General features: G+C 44.1%; 1 protein-coding gene across 1 annotated transcript in view; it reads left to right on the top strand.

Annotated features, from left to right (window-relative positions):
- Positions 1 to 9: 9 nt before the first annotated feature.
- Positions 10 to 20,012, top strand: part of LOC147115004 (uncharacterized) — an 869,491-nt gene continuing 849,488 nt past the window's right edge. The window contains exons 1-2 of the mRNA XM_085993202.1: positions 10 to 295; positions 16,288 to 16,437. Coding sequence (XP_085849328.1) covers positions 17 to 295; positions 16,288 to 16,437 — 429 coding nt within the window. The 5' untranslated portion in view covers positions 10 to 16. The remainder of the gene's footprint in view (positions 296 to 16,287; positions 16,438 to 20,012) is intronic.

Below are 20,012 nucleotides of genomic sequence, written 5' to 3' on the forward strand. Positions count from 1 at the left end.
ATAGAACTAAAAACATATGGCTATTAGAGAGTCGGACGCGAGTGTCGGTTATTCTGATAGAGACCAAAAGAAATTGTATGGTGGCGCCTCCGGCTATGTTGCTGTTGGAGCAGGCGTCAGTGGTGGCTTGCGGCGGGACATCGAGCTACTGGGAGCGGGAGGCACGAAATCGTCGTTATTACCATCAGCAACAGTCAAGCAAAACATGAAGCATTTGTTGAACGAATTCAAAGGCTTGTACGAGGAAAAACTGAGGCACCTAGATAATAAAGATGAAAGTCAAGACATTTTAAAAGTAAGTAGTCTGTCGAAAACAGGAATAAATTTGTAACTGACAAAGATGCAAAGTGTCTTTCTTAGTCAAATACATTAGAACAATACACTTTTGGAAGATAAAAATTATGCAATAGATTATTGACATAGTACCTTTAGTTTTTTTTAACCTCGCAAATTGCAAGTGGAAACAAGTGATGTCCATCTCCCTCAGAAAAATCTAAGGAATCATTTTCCAATAAAACAATTACAAAGCAAATAAATTGTTGAAAAACATTATTTGAATGGGGAGCATGGAGTCCAATTGCAGATTTGTGGATGCTTTGATTACTTTGTCCTTCAACCTCCCTTGTTAAACTTTGAAATGCAGGAAAACAAACCAAGCTCTGCTTATTTCCCCATATCCAGTTGGTTACCAACACTGCTTTCATTCATTATTGCTTGCTTCTGCCCCTATTTGCCAATCACTGCTGTGGGAAACCTTTAATTATTCTTTATCGCCATGAGGCTCAATTCCAATAATCCTTACTTTTGAACCAATATGCCTGGTCTGGGTTTTCTACTTTAGCCAGGAGGTTGTGGAATTTCTAATTGTATGCTGATATGGATAGTTAAATTCTTGTCTCACTAAATTAGATACTTCAGACTGTTAACCAAACTTCATAAATAACTCAACTGGGAGATAATCTGGTACAATGAGAGGGCAGAAAGGTCTTGTCTTCCCTCCAGCCAGAGGAACACTTTGATACTATAGATTCTAGGGGGTTTGTTTGCTAGTGCTGTGGGGGAGGGTTTAAACTAAAATGGAAGGGGGTTGGGAACCTGAGCAGGGAGACAGAGGAAAGGGAAACAAGGATAAAAGCAAAAGATAGGAAGGAGAAAAACAAAAGTGGCAGCCAGAGAAATCAACGGTTTAAATCAAACATGGCCACAGTAAATAATAATTCTAATAGGTCTAAGAGCATTAAAAAAAACAAGCCTGAAGGCTTTGTGTCTTAATGCGAGGAGCATTTGTAATAAGGTGGAGGAATTGGCTGCGCAAATAGAGGTAAACGAATATGATTTGGTTGGGATTACGGAAATGTGGCTCAAGGATGGCCAAGACTGGGAACTCAACATCCAGGGGTATTTGATATTCAGGAAAGATAGGCAAAAAGGAAAGGGAGGTGGGGTAGCATTACTGGTTAAAGAAGGGATTAACACAATTGTAATGAAGGATATTGGCTCTGATGATGTGGAATCTGTATGGGTAGAATTGAGAAATACTAAGGGGGAAAAAAACATTAGTGGGAGTGGTATATAGACCTCCCAACAGTAAGGCGGAGGTTGGGGATGGCATTAAAAGGGAAATTAAAGAAGCGTGCAATAAGGGCACAGCAGTCATCATGGGTGACTTTAATCTACATATAGATTGGGCTAACCAAATTGGTAACAATACTGTGGAGGAGGAATTCCTGGAGTGTTTACGGGATGGTTTCCTGGACCAATATGTCGAGGAACCAACCAGAGAGCAGGCCATCTTAGACTGGGTATTATGTAACGAGAAAGGATTAATTAGCAATCTTGTCGGAGCGATCATAATATGATCGAATTCTTCATTTAAGATGGAGAATGAAGTAGTTGACTCAGAAACACGGGTCCTCAATTTAAATAAAGGAAACTACGATGGTCTGAGGAGCGAGTTGGGTAGGATTGATTGGGGAATGGCACTCAAAGGGTTGACAGTGGATAGGCAATGGCAAACATTCAAAGACCGAATGGATGAACTACAGAAGTTGTTCATCCCAGTTTGGCATAAAAATAAAACAAAAAAGGTGACTCAACTGTGGGTAACAAGGGAAATTAGGGATAGCATAAGATCCAAGGAGCGGACATACAAATTGGCCAGAAAAAGCAATAATCCTGAGGATTGGGAGCAGTTCAGGATTCGACAAAGGGATTAATTAAGAAAGGGAAAATAGAATGAGAGTAAGCTTGCAGGGAACATAAAAACTGACTGTAATAGCTTTTATAGATATGTGAAGAGAAAAAGATTGGTGAAGTCAAGCGTAGGTCCCTTGCAGTCAGAATTGGGGGAATTTATAATGGGGAACAAAGAAATGGCAGACCAACTAAATACATATTTTGGTTCTGTCTTCACAAAGGAGGACACAAATAACCTCCCAGAGATGCCAGGGAACATAGGGTCTGATGAAAGGGTGGAACTGAAAGAAATCAGTATTTGTAGGGAAATGGTGTTAGGAAAATTGATGGGACTGAAGGCCGATAAATCCCCAGGGCCTGATAATCTACATCCCAGGGTACTTAAGGAAGTGGCACGAGAAATAGTAGATGCATTGCTGGTCATCTTCCAGAACTCGATAGACTCTGGAACAGTACCCATGGATTGGAGGGTAGCTAATGTTACCCCACTATTCAAAAAAAGGTGGCAGAGAAAAAGCAGGGAATTATAGACTGGTAAGCCTGACATCGGTAGTGGGGAAAATGCTAGAGTCCATTATAAAAGATGTAATAGCAGAGCACTTGGAAAGCAGTGACAGGATCGGACAAAGTCAACGTGGATTTACAAAAGGTAAATCATGCTTGACTAATCTACTGGAATTTTTTGAGGATGTAACTGGTAAAATAGATAGGGGAGAACCAGTGGATGTGGTGTCTTTGGACTTTCAGAAGGCTTTCGATAAGGTCCCGCATAAGAGATTAGCGTGCAAAATTAAGGCACATTGGGATTGGGGGCAAGGTATTGACTTGGATAGAGAACTGGTTGGCAGACAGAAAGCAAAGAGTTGGAATAAACGGGTCGTTTTCCAAGTGGCAGGCAGTGACTAGTGGGGTACCGCAAGGATCGGTCCTAGGACCCCAGCTGTTCACAATATATATTAATGATCTGGACGAGGGAATTGGATGTAATATCTCCAAATTTGCAGACGACACAAAGCTGGGTGGGAGGGTATGCTGCGAGGAGGATGTCATGAAACTCCAGTACGATTTGGACAGGTTAGGTGATTGGGCAGAAACATGGCAAATGCACTATAATGTGGATAAATGTGAGGTTATCCACTTTGGTGGCAAAAACAGGAAGGCAGATTATTATTTGAATGGCAATAGATTGGGAGAAGGGGAAGTGCAAAGAGACCTGGGTGTTCTTGTGCACCAGTCGCTGAAGGTAAGCATGCAGGTGCAGCAGGCGGTTAAGAAGGCAAATGGTATGTTGGCCTTCGTAGCAAGAGGGTTCGAGTACAGGAACAAGGATGTCTTGCTACAGTTGTACAGGGCCTTGGTGAGACCGCACCTTGAGTATTGTGTGCAGTTTTGGTCACCTTATCTGAGGAAGGATGTTCTTGCCATGGAAGGAGTGCAGCGAAGATTCACCAGGCTGATACCTGGGATGGCAGGAATGACGCATGAGGAGAGATTGTGTCGATTGGGCTTATACTCACTGGAGTTTAGAAGATTGAGAGGGGATCTCATCGAAACCTATAAAATTCTGTCCGGCCTAGACAGACTAGATGCTGGAAGGATGTTCCCGATGGTCGGGGAGTCCAGAACCAGGGGTCATAGTCTAAGGATAAGGGGTAGGACATTTAGGACTGAAATGAGGAGGAATTTCTTTACCCAGAGAGTGGTGAACCTGTGGAATTCTCTGCCACAGAGGGCGGTGGAGGCCAGTTCATTAAATATATTCAAGAAAGTGTTGGATATATTTCTTAAGGCTAAAGGGATCAAGGGATATGGGGAGAAGGCAGGGGCAGGGTACTGAATTTGAATGATCAGCCATGATCTCATTGAATGGCGGAGCAGGCTCGAAGGGCCGAATGGCCTACTCCTGCTCCTATCTTCTATGTTTCTATTGATGCATGAACGCATGTGGCCTGTCATAGGAAAGGCTAGTGCCAGTTACTGTAGTTTAAAGATTACTGACTTTTATATATGGAATTTGGCCTGTTAGCAGTGATAGTGGCATTCTTTGTTACTTCTGATGTTATGGGGATCACTAGTTTTGTATATGCCTTTCCCTCAGCATCAAGAGTGTCCTGCTCAAAACACCAACCACATTTTGTAATTGCAACCATGGGCCCTATCCTTGATTGATATGTCTGTGGCATTCACTCCATCCACACTTTTTTTGTAATTCATCTCTAGGACGACTGTCCTTGCTTGGTTCCAGCGCAAGTAGCGCATCTCCCACAATGGTTTATTTTCCTGCCCATGTATAGTCACCTTGGATGTGTGCTAAAGATATTTCCTGGCCCTCTTTTCCTCAATGACTTACTGACCTTTGATGGCATTATCCATGGGTATGGTGTTGGCTTCCACGTGTATGATGACACACCACTCTACATCCCTGCCACCATCTTAGACTTCATGATTACTACTATGCTTCCCTGATGTTGGGCGTGAATGAGGAAGAAATTTCTCTAACTTATTCTGTTCAGCTCCTGACAAATCCTCTGTCTTAGGCCTGGTCTGTTATTTAAACTGGACACTGAGATTGCACACCACCGATTCACCCATGATTCACAAGCTCAGTGTCCAGTTTCACATTGAGTTCCGCTTGAAATCGTACATACAAAGCATCACTAAGGTTGCCTATTTTCATCTCTGTAGCATTACCCACCTCTAATCTATCTTCCCCCCAATGCCACTGAAATCTTCATCTATGCATATTTCAACCTCTAGGCTCAACAGTTACCTCCTTGCCAGCTTCCTGAAATTGAACCCTACATAAATACAAGTCCGTTACAACTCTGCTGCACAAATTGTCATCTCTGTCTTTGCCAACTGCCATTGGCTCCCTGTCCCCCAACACATCAAATTCAAAGTTCAAATCTTGTCCTTATTTAAATGGCCTTGCCCCTCCCTACATCTGCAAGTTCCTCCAGTTGTATGCGTCTGTGCATTCCTTTTGCTCTTCCAACTTAAAAATTAATTTTTTTAGGGATATGGGTGTCACTGGAAAGGCCAGCATTTATTGGCCATCCCTAATTGGCCTTGAGAAGGTGGTGGTGAGCCGCCGCCTTGAACCACTGTAATCCGTGTGGTGAAGGTACTCCCACAGTGCTGTTGGGTAGGAAGTTTCGGGATTTTGACCCAACGACGATGAAGCAACGGAGATATATGTTCAAGTCGGGATGGTGTGTAACTTGGAGGGGAATTTCTTCTAGCTGGTGGAGGTCGTGGGTTTGGGATGTGCTGTCGAAGAAGCCTTGGCGAGTTGCTGCAATGCATCCTGTAGATGGTACACACTGGTGGAGTGAGTGGATGTTTAAGGTGCTGGATGGGCTGCTGATCAAACAGACTGCTTTGTCCTGTAAGATAAGATTCTTGAGTGTTGCAGCTGCACCCATCCAGGAAAGTGGAGAGTATTCCATCACACCTCTGACTGATGCGTTGCAGGTGGTGGAGAGGCTTTGGGGAAGTCAGGAGATGAACGCCTCATCAAAGAATGCCCAGCCCCTGGCCTGTTCTAGTAGCTACAGCATTTATGTACCTGCACCAGTTGAAATTCTGGTCATTGGCAATGCGCAGGCTGTTGATAGTGGAGGATTCGGCAATGGTCATGCCATTGAATGTCATGGGACAATGGTTGGACTCTCTTGTTGGCGATGGTTGTTGCCTGGCGCTTGTATGGGCCGAATGTTACTTGCCACTTATCAGCCCAAGCCTGGATGTTTGTCCAGATCTTGCTGCATGCGGGCATGGACTGCTTCATTATCTAAGGAATTGCAAATGGAGCTGAATACTGCAATCATCAGTGAACAGCCCCATTTCTGTGGGGGGGAGCGGGTAAGTTGGAGGACCTCCTCCTAGGTCTGCTCCTGGGCCTGGCCGAGGTGGCCATAAACAGGTCCAGGCAGCGGACGGTCAAGGGGGTCATTCGGCTCGACTACCTGCCTCTCTTCTGCGGCTACATTCAGACGTTCAGGATTTTCAGGCGAGATAGACAGGGTTAAAAAAGGAGAGGGGGGTCGCAGTATTGATTAAAGAGACAATTACAGCTGTGAGGAGGGATGATGTTAGAAGGATCATCAAATGAGGCCGTATGGGTTGAACTAAAGAACAAAAAAGGGGCAATCAACTCTGCTGGAAGTGTACTATAGATCCCCAAACAGTCTGAGGGAGATAGAAGAGCAAGTTCTTAGGCAAATTTCTGACAAGTGCAAAAACAATAGGGTAGTAATAGTGGGGGATTTCAACTACCCCAATATTAACTGGGATACTACCAGTGTCAAAGGTATAGAGCGCAGAATTCCTAAATTGCATTTTGGAGAACTTTTTTAGCCAATATGTAGCAAGCCCAACAAGCCAGTTCTGGTTTTAGTTTTAGGGAATGAAGCTGGGCAGGTGAAAGGAGTATTAGTGGGAGAGCATATTTGTGGTAGTGATCATAATTCAGTTTTAGCATAATTATGGATAAGGACAAAAAAAAAACAGGAGTAAGGGTTCTAAATTGGGGGAAGGCCAATTTTACTAGGTTGAGAAGTGATTTAGCAAAAGTGGACTGGAAACAGTTACTTGAAGGTAAATCAGTGTCTGAGCAGTGGAGGCATTCAAGAGGGAGATACATGGAGTTCAGGGTAAACATGTTCCCACAAAAAAAGGTAGAACTGCCAAATTTAGACCCCCCCACCCCCCCGGATGACCAGGAACATGCATGGTAAGATAAGGGAAACCTATATCCGATATCGTGAGCTCAATACTGCAGAAGGCCTAGAAGAGTATAGAAAGTGTAGGTGAAATTAAGAAGGAAATTAGGAAAGCAAAAAGAGGACATGGAAAAAACACTGGCAAGTAGAATCAAAGAAAACCTGAAGATCTTTTATAATTACATAAAGAGCAAGTGGATAACTAAGGAAAGAGTAGGGCCTATCAGGGACCAAAATGGTGATCTGTGTGGAGGTGGAGGATGTGGGTAAGGTACTTAATGAATACTTTGCAGCTGTATTCACACAAGAGAGGGACGATGCTGACATTGAAGTTAAGGAGGAAGATAGTGAAATATTGGACAGGATAAACATAGTAAGAGCGGAAGTATTAAGGGGTTTAGCATCCTCGAAAGTAGTTAAATTGCCTGGGCTGTATGAAATATATCTGAAGCTATTAAAAGAAGCAAGGGAGGAAATTCCAGAGGCTCTGACCATAATTCTCCAATCCTCCCTGGCTACAGGAGTGGTGCCAGAGGATTGGAGAACTGCTAACGTTGTACTATTGTTTAAAAAAGGAGGAAGGGATAAACCGAGCAATTACAAGTCAGTTAGTTTAACCTCGGTGGTGGGCAAATTACTGGAATCCATTCTGAGGGACAGTATAAACCTTCATTTTTAAAAAAATTATTAGTTTATGCGATGTGGGCGTCGCTGGCAAGGCCAGCATTTATTGCCCATCCCTAATTGCCCTTGAGAAGGTGGTGATGAGCCACCGTCTTGAACTGCTGCAGTCAGTGTGGTGAAGGTACTTTCTCAGTGCTGTTAAGTAGGGAGTTCCAGGATTTTGACCCAGTGATGATGAAGGATCGGTGATATACTTCTAAGTCCACATGGTGTGTGACTTGGAGGGGAACTTGGAGGTGGTGGTGTTCTCATGCACCTGCTGCCCTTGTCCTTCTAGGTGGTAGAGGTCGCGGGTTTGGGAGGTGCTGCCGAAGAAGCCTTGGTAAGTTGCTGCAGTGCATCTTGTAGATGGTACACACTGCAGTCACGGTGGAGGGAGTGAATGTTTAATGTGGTGGATGGGGTTCCAATCAAGCGGGCTGCTTTGTCCTGGATGGTGTTGAGCTTCTTGAGTGTAGTTAGAGCTGCACTCATCCAGGCAAGTGGAGAGTATTCTATCACACTCCTTACTTGTACCTTTTGTAGATGGTAGAAAGGCTTTGGGGAGTCAGGAGGTGAGACACTAGAATACCTAGCCTCTGACCTGCTCTTGTTGCCACAGTATTTATGTGGCCGGTCCAGTTAAGTTTCTGGTCAATGTTGATGGTGGGGGATTCGGCGATGGTAATGCCATTGAATGTCGAGGGGCGGTGGTTCTACTCTTGCATGTTGGAGATAGTCAGTGCCTGGCACTTCTGTGGTGCGAATGTTACCTGCCACATATCAGTCCAAGTCTTCTTGCATGCGGGCATGGACTGCTTCATTATCTGAGGAGTTGTGAATGGCAGTAAACACTGTGCAGTCATTAGCGAACATCCCCATTTCTGACCTCCTGTTAGAGGGAAGGTCATTCATGAAGCAGCTGAAGATGGTTGGGCCTAGGACACTGCCCTGAGGAACTCCTGCAGTGATGTCCTGGGGCTGTGATGATTGACCTTCAATCACCACAACCATCTTCCTTTGTGCTAGGTATGACTCCAGCAGTGGAGAGTTTTCCCCCCGATTCCCATTGACTTCAGTTTTACTAGGGCTCCTTCATGCCACACTCGGTCAAATGCTACCTTGATGTCAAGGGCAGTCAGTTTCACCTCGCCTCTGGAATTCAGCTCCTTTGTCCACGTTTGGACCAAGGCTGTAATGAGCTTGGGAGCCGAGTGATTTTGGTGTAACCCAAACTGGGCATCAGTGAGCAGGTTATTGGTGAGTAATTGTCGCTTGATAGCACTGTCGATGACACCTTCCATCACTTTGCTGATGATTGAGAGTAGATTGATAGGGCAATAATTGGCCGGATTGGATTTGTCTTGCTTTTTGTGGACAGGACATACCTGGGCAGTTTTCCACATTGTCGGATAGATGCCTGTGTTGTAACTATACTGGAACAGCTTGACTAGAGGGGCAGCTAGTTCTGGAGCACAAGTCTTCAGCACGATAGCCGGGATGTTGTCAGGGCCCATAGCCTTTGTTGTATCCAGTGCGCTGAGCCGTTTCTTGATATCACGTGGAGTGAATCGAATTGACTGAAGACTGGCTTCTGTGATGGTTGGACCTTGGGAGGAGGCCGATATGGATCATCCACTTGGCACTTCTGGCTGAAGATGGTTGCAAACGCTTCAGTCTTGTCTTTTGCTCTCGCATGCTGAGCTCCATCATCATTGAGGATGGGGATGTTCATGGAGCCGCCTCCTCCCGTTAGTTGTTTAATGGTCCACCACCATTCATGACTGGATGTGGCAGGACTGCAGAGCTTTGATCTGATCTGTTGATTGTGGGATCGCTTAGTCCTGTCTATAGCATGCTGCTTCTGCTTTTTAGCATGCATGTAGTCCTGTGTTGCAGCTTCCCCAGGTTGGCACCTCATTTTTACGTACGCCTGGTGCTGCTCCTGGCATGCTTTTCTGCACTCCTTATTGAACCAGGGGCATAGATTTAAAGTAGTTGGTAGAAGGATTAGAGGGGAGATGAGGACATTTTTTCACCCAGAGGGTGGTGGGGGTCTGGAACTCATTGCCTGAAAGGGTGGTAGAGGCAGAAACCCTCATCATATTTAAAAAGTACTTTGGATGTGCATTTGAAGAGCCATAACCGACAGGGCTATGGACCTAGTGCTGGAAGGTGGGATTAGGCTGGATAGCTCTCTTCCGACCGGCACGGACATGATGGACCAAATGGCCTCCTGCACCGTAATTTTTCTATGATTTGCGCCTGGATGGCCCTGGAGATGGAGCACGCGGTGTCCAACTACTTTAAATCGATGCCCCCTGGTTCTTGACCCCGCTACTAAGGGAAATAGGTCCTTCCTATCCACTCTATCTAGGCCCCTCATAATTTTATACATTTCAATTAAATCTCCCCTCAGCCTCCTCTGTTCCAAGGAAAACAACCCCAGCCTATCCAATCTTTCCTCGTAGCTAAAGTTTTCCAGTTCTGGGCTTCCGCAACCGGTGGGCACTGGAGTGCATCATCACCACTGGAAACAAGATTTTAATTTGGTTTGTTAAGGTTCCTTTTTATTTGTTTTAAGTTGCAGTCTTTATTGTTTGTGCCCCTTTTTAAAAAGGGGGTACAGGAAAAGTTCTGATATCCGGCACCGACGGGACCGGCGTGATGCCGATCTATCAAAAGTTCCGGAGTGGTGAGCGGATTATCTACCCAGGCTGTTTTTAACTAAGAAAAATTTAAAAATCAAGAAATGTGCAATATACAGTAATTGGGTACTCGCCTACAGAATGTTGTGTTAAATGGATGGTGAAAGATGCTTGATTAAGTACAGTACTGCCAGTTGATGGTAATCCATAACTCTTTAATAACTTAACAGTAAAACAAAACTTATAAACGACTGTGCAGTGCACCAAAACTTAAACGACTGTACAGTACAGTATAAAGTACTGTACGGTGGTTGACTGTACACTTATTCCAAGCCAACTGGTTCATCAGGATCATGCACTTCAACAGATTGTTCAGGCACTTCCACTGCTCCAACTCTTTTGGAAGCTTTCCTAAACATGTCCCGGATGTCTGCTTGCTTAGTGGACTCTTGCCTTCCTTGCAGAAAGGTAGACTGCAGAATATGGAGCTGCATAACTTCTTGGGCAGAATAGCAAGAACGGCTTTCAGCAAATTTGATGAATGAAGCAAGATCTGCTGCAGCTTTAGCCCAAGAAATCTTGTTCACTTCAGAAATTTCATCGTCTTCATTTTCCATCACACTTTCCTTTTCTTTCCTTGGATTCAAAACATTCTCCATTATTTCATCATCACTTAGCAAATGCACAACAGCAACTTCTCTATCGGCATCAACCCACTGCTCAATATCACTTTCACTGAGGTGATGTAGAGGGTTTGCTGGGCCTACATCTTTCATCATGTCAGCCATTTCCATTACTGCAGTCTTCCGCGGACGAACATTGAACCCACGAAATTCCTCCTCTGAAGAAGAACCTTCAGCAAAAATTACAGAAGGCCACAATTTGCACCAGACTTGTCTCAAAGTGTGACCTTTCACCAATTTCCAGGAACATGCAACATTAAAGATGGCATCTTTAAGATTGTATTCCTTCTGAAATGCCTGAATACCTGTATTGTCATCTTGGCTTATCAGTCTACGTAGGAAGTCTTTCTTGTAATGACACTTGAGATTTTGGATAACGCCCTGGTCCATGGGTTGTATGAGAAGTTACATTTGGTGGCAAATAAATGGTGAAAATATTTCCCGAAACCAACTTGGATTCATGCGGTTGGGCTCTACAATTATCCAGCAATAAAATGCATTTGCTATCTTCAGGTTTCCTTATTCTACGGAAATGTTCCCTCACAGATGGAGCAAAAGTATGATGGAACCAATTTGAAAAGATTTCCTTATCCATTCAAGCATTTGCTTGAGCTTTGTACTCAACAGGTAAGTGCCTCACATTTTTAAATGCACGGGGATTTTTATACTTCCCAATGACGAGAAGTTTAACCCGGTGTGATCCAGCAGCGTTCGCACATGTTAGCACGGTTACACGATCTTTATTTTTCTTGTAACCTGAAGCATTAGCCTCACTAGCCCCAGCAAGTGTTGATTCTGGCAAACACCTCCAAAATAAGCCCGTTTCATCGGCATTGTATAGCTGTGCTGGCGACAAATCATGTTGCTGCACAATCCGATTGAAATAATCGCAGTATTCTTCTGCGGCGTCGTGATCAGCTGATTTCTTCTCCCCGCAAACATTGAGTCGTCGTATCCCATGCCGTGCGTTGAAGCACGATAGCCACCCATCAGAGAAAGCACACTTGTCAGTGAGCTCCATCTTTGCATAAAAATCCTTCGCTTTTGATATTAGCATGGGTCTGGAAATCGGAACACCCTCTGAACGCTTCAGAGCAAACCACTCATAAAGCACGGTATCCAGCTCTTCAAGCTTAGGCTTACGAAGCGTGCGCCGTTTCTCTACACTCTTAGATGTCTCCGAGCTTGCATAAAACTTGAGCAGCTTATCCTTCTGCGCTTTAATGTCGTACATTGTTGACGAACCGATTTTGAATTCTTTCATAATGTGCATACGCTTCGCTCCCATTTCTAGTCGTTTGCATATATCAATTTTCTGTTTTAAAGTTAACACCACTCTCTTTTGGTTGGATCAACTTTTGGGATTTCCATAATGCAGTCCAATGAGTTGCAACAGCGTTGGAGACACACAGTACTGGACTGGAACCCCAAAAAATGGCGGATCAGAAGAGGCTACCGGCAGCGTGGGAGAGTGAGACTCCTGATGCAGGGTTTCTGAGGTGTTCCGAGTTCCGCTGGCGCCAAGAGGCCGAGTAGTGGCAGTTTGTAGAACTACCCCCACTGACGAACTCGGCAACCGTTGGAGACTCTGACTCGGAACCAGCAACATTGCCGGTTACTGAGGCGCTGTTTTCGGGGGGTGAATTCTGCCGGTAGAGTGAGTTTTCTGGACATACAACCTCCGGTTAAACCAAAGTTTCCTGTACATGGTTGACTTTTAATTGGCTATTGCCCCACTTCTGACCTTTATAAGAACATATAAGAAGTGGAGTAGGCTGTACGGCCCCTCGAGCCTGCTCCACCATTCAATACGGTCATGGCTGATCATTGACCTCAACTCCACTTTCCCGCCCGATCTCCGTATCCTTTGATTCCCCTAGAGTCTAAAAATCTATCTCGGCCTTGAATGTACTCAAAGACTCAGCATCCACAGCCCTCTGGGGCAGAGAATTCCAAAGATTCACAACCCTCTGAGTGAAGAAATTCCTCCTCATCTCAGTCTCAAATAGCCTACCCCTTATGCTGAGACTATGCCCCCTAGTTCTAGACACTCCAGCCAGGGGAAACAACCTCTCGGCATCTACCCTGTCAGTCCACTTCAGAATCTTGTATGTTTCAATGAGATCACCTCTCATTCTTCTAAACTCCAGAGAGTATAGGCCCATTCTACACAATCGCTCATCATAGGACAGCCCTCTCATCCCAGGAATCAATCTAGTGAACCTTCGTTGCACCACCTCCAAGGCAAGTATATCCTTCCTTGGATAAGGAGACCAAAACTGTGCACAGTACTCCAGGTGTGGTCTCACCAAGGCCCTGTACAATTGCAGCAAGACTTTATTGCAAGGGGATTGGAGTATAAGAGTAACAAAGGCCAACATGCCATTGATGAAGCAGCTGGAGATAGTTGGGCCTAGGACGCTGCCCTGAGCAGCTCCTACAGCAATGTCCTTGGGCTGAGATAATAGGCCTCCAACAAACAACCATCTTTTGTATTTAGTATGAATTCAGCGACTGGAGAGTTTTCCCCCTGATCCCCATTGATAAGTTTTACTAGGGCTCCTTGGTGCCACATTGGTCAAATATTGCCTTTATGTCACCCATTGAAAGGTGGTTGAAAGTGTAGAACTTCAGCAACTGCTACTTGTCTCGCTACAACCCAGCATGGCCGGTGCAAAGCCATGGATGTTGTTAGACTATCTGAATTTGAGGGTTACGACTTTTTTTAAAGTTTAATTTGTAATTTAGGCTTGAGACTCTACAATGAGAAACTCATTGAGTATCTTTTTATGTCATTGATGTAAAAAGATCCTGCATTACCAATCTGGGAGACACCAATAGTTCATAACCTGGACCAGGGACAGGGTCACTGGCAAGGCTTGGAAGCTAAGCAGAGCCAGGCCTGGTTAGTACCTGGAGGGGTGACCATCAGGGAAGACCAGGTGCAGAAGGTCACGGAAGGAGCCCCGAGGAGGGGCGGTTGGTGAGAAGGTCACAGAAGGAGGAGCGGCTGGTGAGCAGGCCCGGGCGTTGGGCTGAAGATTGTCTGACAGGAGGAATGGTGGAAATGGAATGGCGGCGCGCAGCGGCTTTGCTTCTCCCAGTCATGGGAGCTTGCAAGATCACATTTCGTTGTTCATGTACTTGTGCAATGACAAAGTTGAATTATTATTATTAATTATTACTTCTCTTGCACACTCCTGGGGGTGAATTCCTCAGTTTCTCAAAGTTTCCTTATTTAAACCCTACGGTCCGAGGTGTGTGTGATCACTGTCATGTTTGCCCATTGGATTATTATACTAAAAGTGTTAAACAAGTCCATACAAGGCAAAACTAATGAGCAGACATCTACAGATCTGTTAATGAGATGAATACTATTCTTTGTACCAGTGAGTGCCAATTATCTTATCACCAGCACATTCTTTCTGCAGCTGGTTACTGCTCACTCTTGGGAATCAGTTGACTCTCCAGGTCTGTCTTTAATCCTGAATTCCTTCCACATTGCAGTACATTAGTTCTACATTATAATTGGTATGTTAATTCTAAATTTCAATAGATTAATTTTATATTTCAACAATACAAGATGCGTTCTCATACCTGGCCTTCAGGTAACACTTCCAGCATCAGTCTTCCCAAGTCTGTTTCCTTATTAGCTATATGATAGGAATCTGCTTTTAATGTGATGGAAGAAGCTACATAGAGCAGCTAGTGTCATGCCAGCCACATAGAAACATAGAAGATAGGAGCAGGAGTAGGCCATTCAGCCCCTCGAGCCTGCTCCGCCATTCAATGCGATCATGGCTGATCATCCAAATTCAGTACCCTGTCCCTGCTTTCTCCCCATATCCCTTTAGCTGATGGATGCAAACTTTGATGCAAACTTAGCCACCTTGATGTTCTAGATAACCAAGTCCAATGCCATGTACCAGGCTTAATCGCTGCCAATTTCTTAACATGACCTCATGCAAGGGCTTTGGCAAAGGGGTGTGGCTACTATGAGGCTGACTCCCCTCCATTGTATGTATTGAAGGTTGGTGTAGACTAGAGCCTTCCCTTCCCATATCTATTCTACTCTATTTTGCCACAAATCTACCTCACAATTTGGTCCAGGTTCTTGTATGTTGGCTAAAGTAAGCCCTTCTGTGCATGCCTGGGAGTTCTGAGCCATGAAGGGATGGTGTTTGGACTCCTGTTTTACGCTCCACAAGCTTAACCAGCATTGAAATCTTGCTGCCATTGAAGGAAGACCAAAGTGCTTGTCACCCTTTTTGAATGCAATCTGGAGGACTGTGTCCAGGCCAAAGTTTGCATCCATCAGGTGCCCCAGGTATAGATATGAATCAAAATTGGAACAGGTGAACCTTGGATTTTCCAATTTATATCTTCAAGGCCCTCTCTTGAACCATGCAAGACCATAATACTTCATTTGGGGTCACCCACCCTGATATCCTACTGTTTAGCCCATTGTTCAAGATGGTGAGTAGAATGTACTAGATTCCTTGCAACAGGAAAGGGAGCACAGCAGTATTTTTAGCACTGCTTGGATAGACAGCCGGAAGACCATCTTGTACAATGCCTTCCATCATATTATTGATGAAGACATAAAATAGTCTGGGTAGCAGTGGCCATCCTTGTCTTACTCCTATTTTGAGACCGAACAGTTCAATAAACCTCCTAATTGAGCGATTTGGAAATTGGTTATGTGCCACAAAACAATTAATTATAAAATTAATTGAGCCACAAATACAATGGTGCTGTATTTAATAGCAAGATTTTTTTATCTTGAATTTTTTTTTTTTAAATATGAAAAGTAATTGGGTATTCAGTTATTATTTGAGCACATTTTGTAGCTTCTTCACTGGTGGTGTTGTGGCTGTGCTAAGACCTGGTGCTATAATCCAGGACAAAGTTTTTAATCTGTCTGGGCTACTGGAGCTGCTGTGCTATCTTTCTATACAATTAATACATAGTTTTGTACATCAGGCAATAATTATTTGTTTTCCTGTATGAATCAAGTGGCTGTCATCCACAAACACTAGGCAGAATGGGAGGGAAGAAGTGGATGTAAGATTAGCATTTATCAAATTAATGCACTGTGAGGTTTCTGAAACAGCACTGACAAGAAAACATTCCCTGAAATGGGTCATATTTATATTGGTAATGATTTGCCACATAAATCAGACAAGATTTAGATTATTTTACATGTTGTATTATGACCAATTTCAGATCTAATTTGATTTCAAACAAAGTAAAAATGACACATTGTTCGAGCTGTTCTGGCCTTCAGGCTGAAGGTGGTGTGGAGGTAAAGGCAGTGGAGAGGGTTAACTGGGAATAAAATGTTTGTTAAGCTCTGATTTGTTTTTGTTTTAGATGAAGTTAAGGATTCTTCAGTCCTACGTAAATGATCTTGGTGACCAGAATGAAGTCTTGGTTCAAACCGTTGAAGACCTCGAGAGAGAAGCAAATGAAAAGGTTGCAAATCTGGATAATAAACTGCGTCGAGTTGACCAAATATTATATGTAAGACTACATGCATGTTTTTCTTTCTTTGTCTTTGAGATTCAGTACAGATAATCGGCAAAAGTGTAGTGAAATCTGAAAAAGTATCTTCTGGACAACGGTATCTTGAGCCTTTGACTATAGAAGTGCCAGCTTGTTGTAGGTACTAGGTGGAAAATGATGGCCATGTGTATGAATTATCTCTGTGACCTTCACATTTTTTCTGAAGATCCAGCCCACACAAGTTGGTGCGTTGAGCCGTTGGCTTCTGCTGAATGTTGAAGGTACATCTTACTCCCACTCCCCACCCCACCCAGACTGTATTAACTTTATAGACTTGGATGTTCCAGCCATCTGTTGTAGAATCACTTCAATTTTTAGTAAACACTTCTAATTACATCACCAACTTTAAACAAAACTTTCCCAATGTCTTTGTCTCATGTGACGCTAGTTTCCTTTTGAAAATAGGCATGTTTGGCAACTTGCTGTGTTCAACTTGCAAGCCGAAGATTTAATACCGTCTCAATTTTTAAAACCTGTTTTTTCACCAAATTTAATGTACAAGGCCTTGGTTATAGCTACTAGTGGAGTATGGTGTCCAGTCTTGGTCCTCACACATGGGGATGGGAGTTTTTTTTTATTCGTTCGAGATGTGGGCGTCGTTGGCATGGCCAGCATTTATTGCCCATGCCTAATTGCCCTTGAGAAGGTGGTGGTGATGAGCCGCCTTCTTGAACTGCTGCAGTTTGTGAGGTGAAGGTACTCTTTCAGTGCTGTTAGGGAGGGAGTGCCAGGATTTTGACCCAGCGACGATGAAGGAGCAACGATATATTTCCAAGTCAGGATGGTGTGTGTGACTTGGAAGTGAACTTGGTGTTGGCGTTCCCATGCGCCTGCTGCCCTTGTCCTTCTAGGTGACAGAGCTCGCGAGTTTGATTGGTGTTGTCGAAGAAGCCTTGGCGAGTTGCTGTAGTGCATCTTGTAGATGGTACACACTGCAGACACGGTGCGCCAGCGGTGGAGGGAGTGAATGTTTAAGGTGATGGATGGGGGCTGCTTTGCCCTGTATGATGTCGAGCTTCTTCAGTGTTTTTGGAGCTGCATTCATCCAGGCAAGTGGAGAGTATACCATCACACTCCTGACCTGTGCCTTGTAGATGGTGGAAAGGCTTTGGGGAGTCGGGAGGTGAGTCACTCGCCACAGAATACGTAGCCTCTGACCTGCTCTTGCAGCTACTGTATTTAGGTGGCTGACCCAGTTAAGTTTCTGGTCAATGGTGACCCCCAGGATGTTGATGGTGGGGGATTCAATGATGGTAATCCCATTGAATGTTAAGGGGAGGAGACTAGACTCTCTTGTTGGAGATAATCATTGGCTGGCATTTGTGTGGTGTGAATGTTACTTTCCACTTCTCAGCCCAAGCCTGGATGTTGTCCAGGTCTTGCTGCATGCGGGCACCAACTGCTTCATTATCTGAGGAGTTGCGAATGGAACTGAACACTCTGCAATCATCAGCGAACACCCCCACTTCTGACCTTATGATGGAGGGAAGGTCATTGATGAAGCAGCTGAAGATGGTTGGGTTGAGGACACTGCCTGAGGAACTCCTGCAATGCTGTCCTGGGGCTGAGATGATTGGCCGACAACAGCCACAACCATCTTCCTTGTGGTAGAGAAATGTTGGTTGAGGGACATTTATCTAATGGCGATCATAACATGATCAAGTTCAACGTAGTGTTTGAAAGGGCGAAACGCGAAACAACTACCAAGATTCCAGATTTCGGTAAGGCCGACTTCAACGGGATGAGGCAGAGACTGTCCACCATAAACTGGGCAAATCTGTTAATGGGTAAAATGACCGAAAATCAGCGGGAGGTGTTCAAAAAATAATTCAATGTGATACAGAACCAGTTTATAACCCTGAGGGGCAAGAGCTTTACTTGCCAAAAAAACAGCCATGGATGACTAAAGAGGTAAGAGACAGCCTAAAACTAAAAGAAAAAGCATACAAAAATGTGAAAAAAAGCACAGATCCTGGTGAATGGGAAAGGTAGAAAGAACAGCATAGGAACAGGAGTAGGCCATTGAGCCCCTCATGCCTGTTCTGCCATTCAGTGAGATCATAGCTGATCTGCGACTTAACTCCATATACCTGCCTTTGGCCCATATCCTCTCATACCTTTTGGTTAACAAAAAGCTATCCATCTCAGATTTAAAATTAACAATTGATCTAGCAGGGAGCAATCTAGAGTAAAAATACTTAATTAGAGGAAGGAAAATTTTAGTGGGATGAGAACGGATCTGCCCCAGGTAAATTGGAATCTGAGATTGGCAGGCAAAACTGTAATCGAACAATGAGCAGCCTTTGAAGAGGAGATGGTTCAGGTACAGCCGAGGTACATTCCCATGAGGGGGGTGGGGGGAAGGTAGGGCAACCAAAATCAGAGCTCCCTGGATGACGAAAGAGATAGATGAGTAAGATGAAGCAGAAAAAAGCGCGTATGACAGATGTCGGGTTGAGAATACAAGTGAGAATCAGGCTGAATGTAGAAAGTTCAGAGCAGAAGTAAAAAAAAAAAAAAAGAAAAGGGGCAAAGAGATTGAGAATAGATTGGCAGCTAACATAAAAGAGAATCCAAAAGTCTTCTGTCAGCATATAAATAGTAAACAGGTAGTAGGAGGAGTTTTGGGGCCGATTAGGGACCAAAAAGGAGAGCTACGCATGCAGGCAGAGGGCATAGCTAAGGCACTAAATGAATACTTTGTATCTGTCTTCACCAAAGAAGCTGCTGCTGCCAAAGTCATAATGAAAGAGGAGGTAATGGAGATACTGGATGGGGTAAAAATTGATAGAGGAGGTACTGGAAAGGCTGGCTGTACTTAAAATAGATAAGTCACCAGGACCAAATGGGATGCATTCTAGGATGCTGAGGGAAGTAAGGGTGGAAATTGCAGAGGTACTGGATGTAAATTTCCAATCCTCCTTAGTTACAGGAGTGGTGCCAGAGGACTGGAGAATTGCAAATGTTACACCATAGTTCAAAAAAGGGTGTAAGGATAAACCCAGCAACTACAGGCTAGTCAGTTTAGCTTCGGTCACGGGGAAGCTTTTAAAACGATAATCTGGGACAAAATTAACAGTCACTTGGACAATTGTGGATTAGTTAAGGAATGCCAGCATGGATTTGTTAAAGGCAAATCGTGTTTAACTAACTTGATTGAGTTTTTTGATGAGGTAACAGACAGGGTTGATGAGGGCAATGCGGTTGACGTGGTGTACATGTACTTACAAAAGGTGTTTGATAAAGTGCCACATAATAGGCATGCCAGCAAAGTTGAAGCCCGTTGAATAAAAGGGACAGTGGCAGCATGGATACAAAATTGGCTAAGTGACAGGAAACCGATAGTGGTGGTGAATGATTGTTTTTCAGACTGGAGGAAGGTACACAGTGGTGTTCCCCAGGGGTCGGTACTAGGACCACTGCTTTTCTTGAGATATATATTAATGACTTGGACTTGGGTGTACAGGGCACAATTTCAAAATTTGCAGTTGACACAAAACTTGGAAGTATAGTGAACAGTGAGGAGCATATTG

The sequence above is a fragment of the Somniosus microcephalus genome, chromosome 7 (assembly GCF_052327205.1).
Source record: "Somniosus microcephalus isolate GS21.2 chromosome 7, FLI_Smic_1.0, whole genome shotgun sequence".
NCBI lineage: Eukaryota > Metazoa > Chordata > Chondrichthyes > Squaliformes > Somniosidae > Somniosus > Somniosus microcephalus.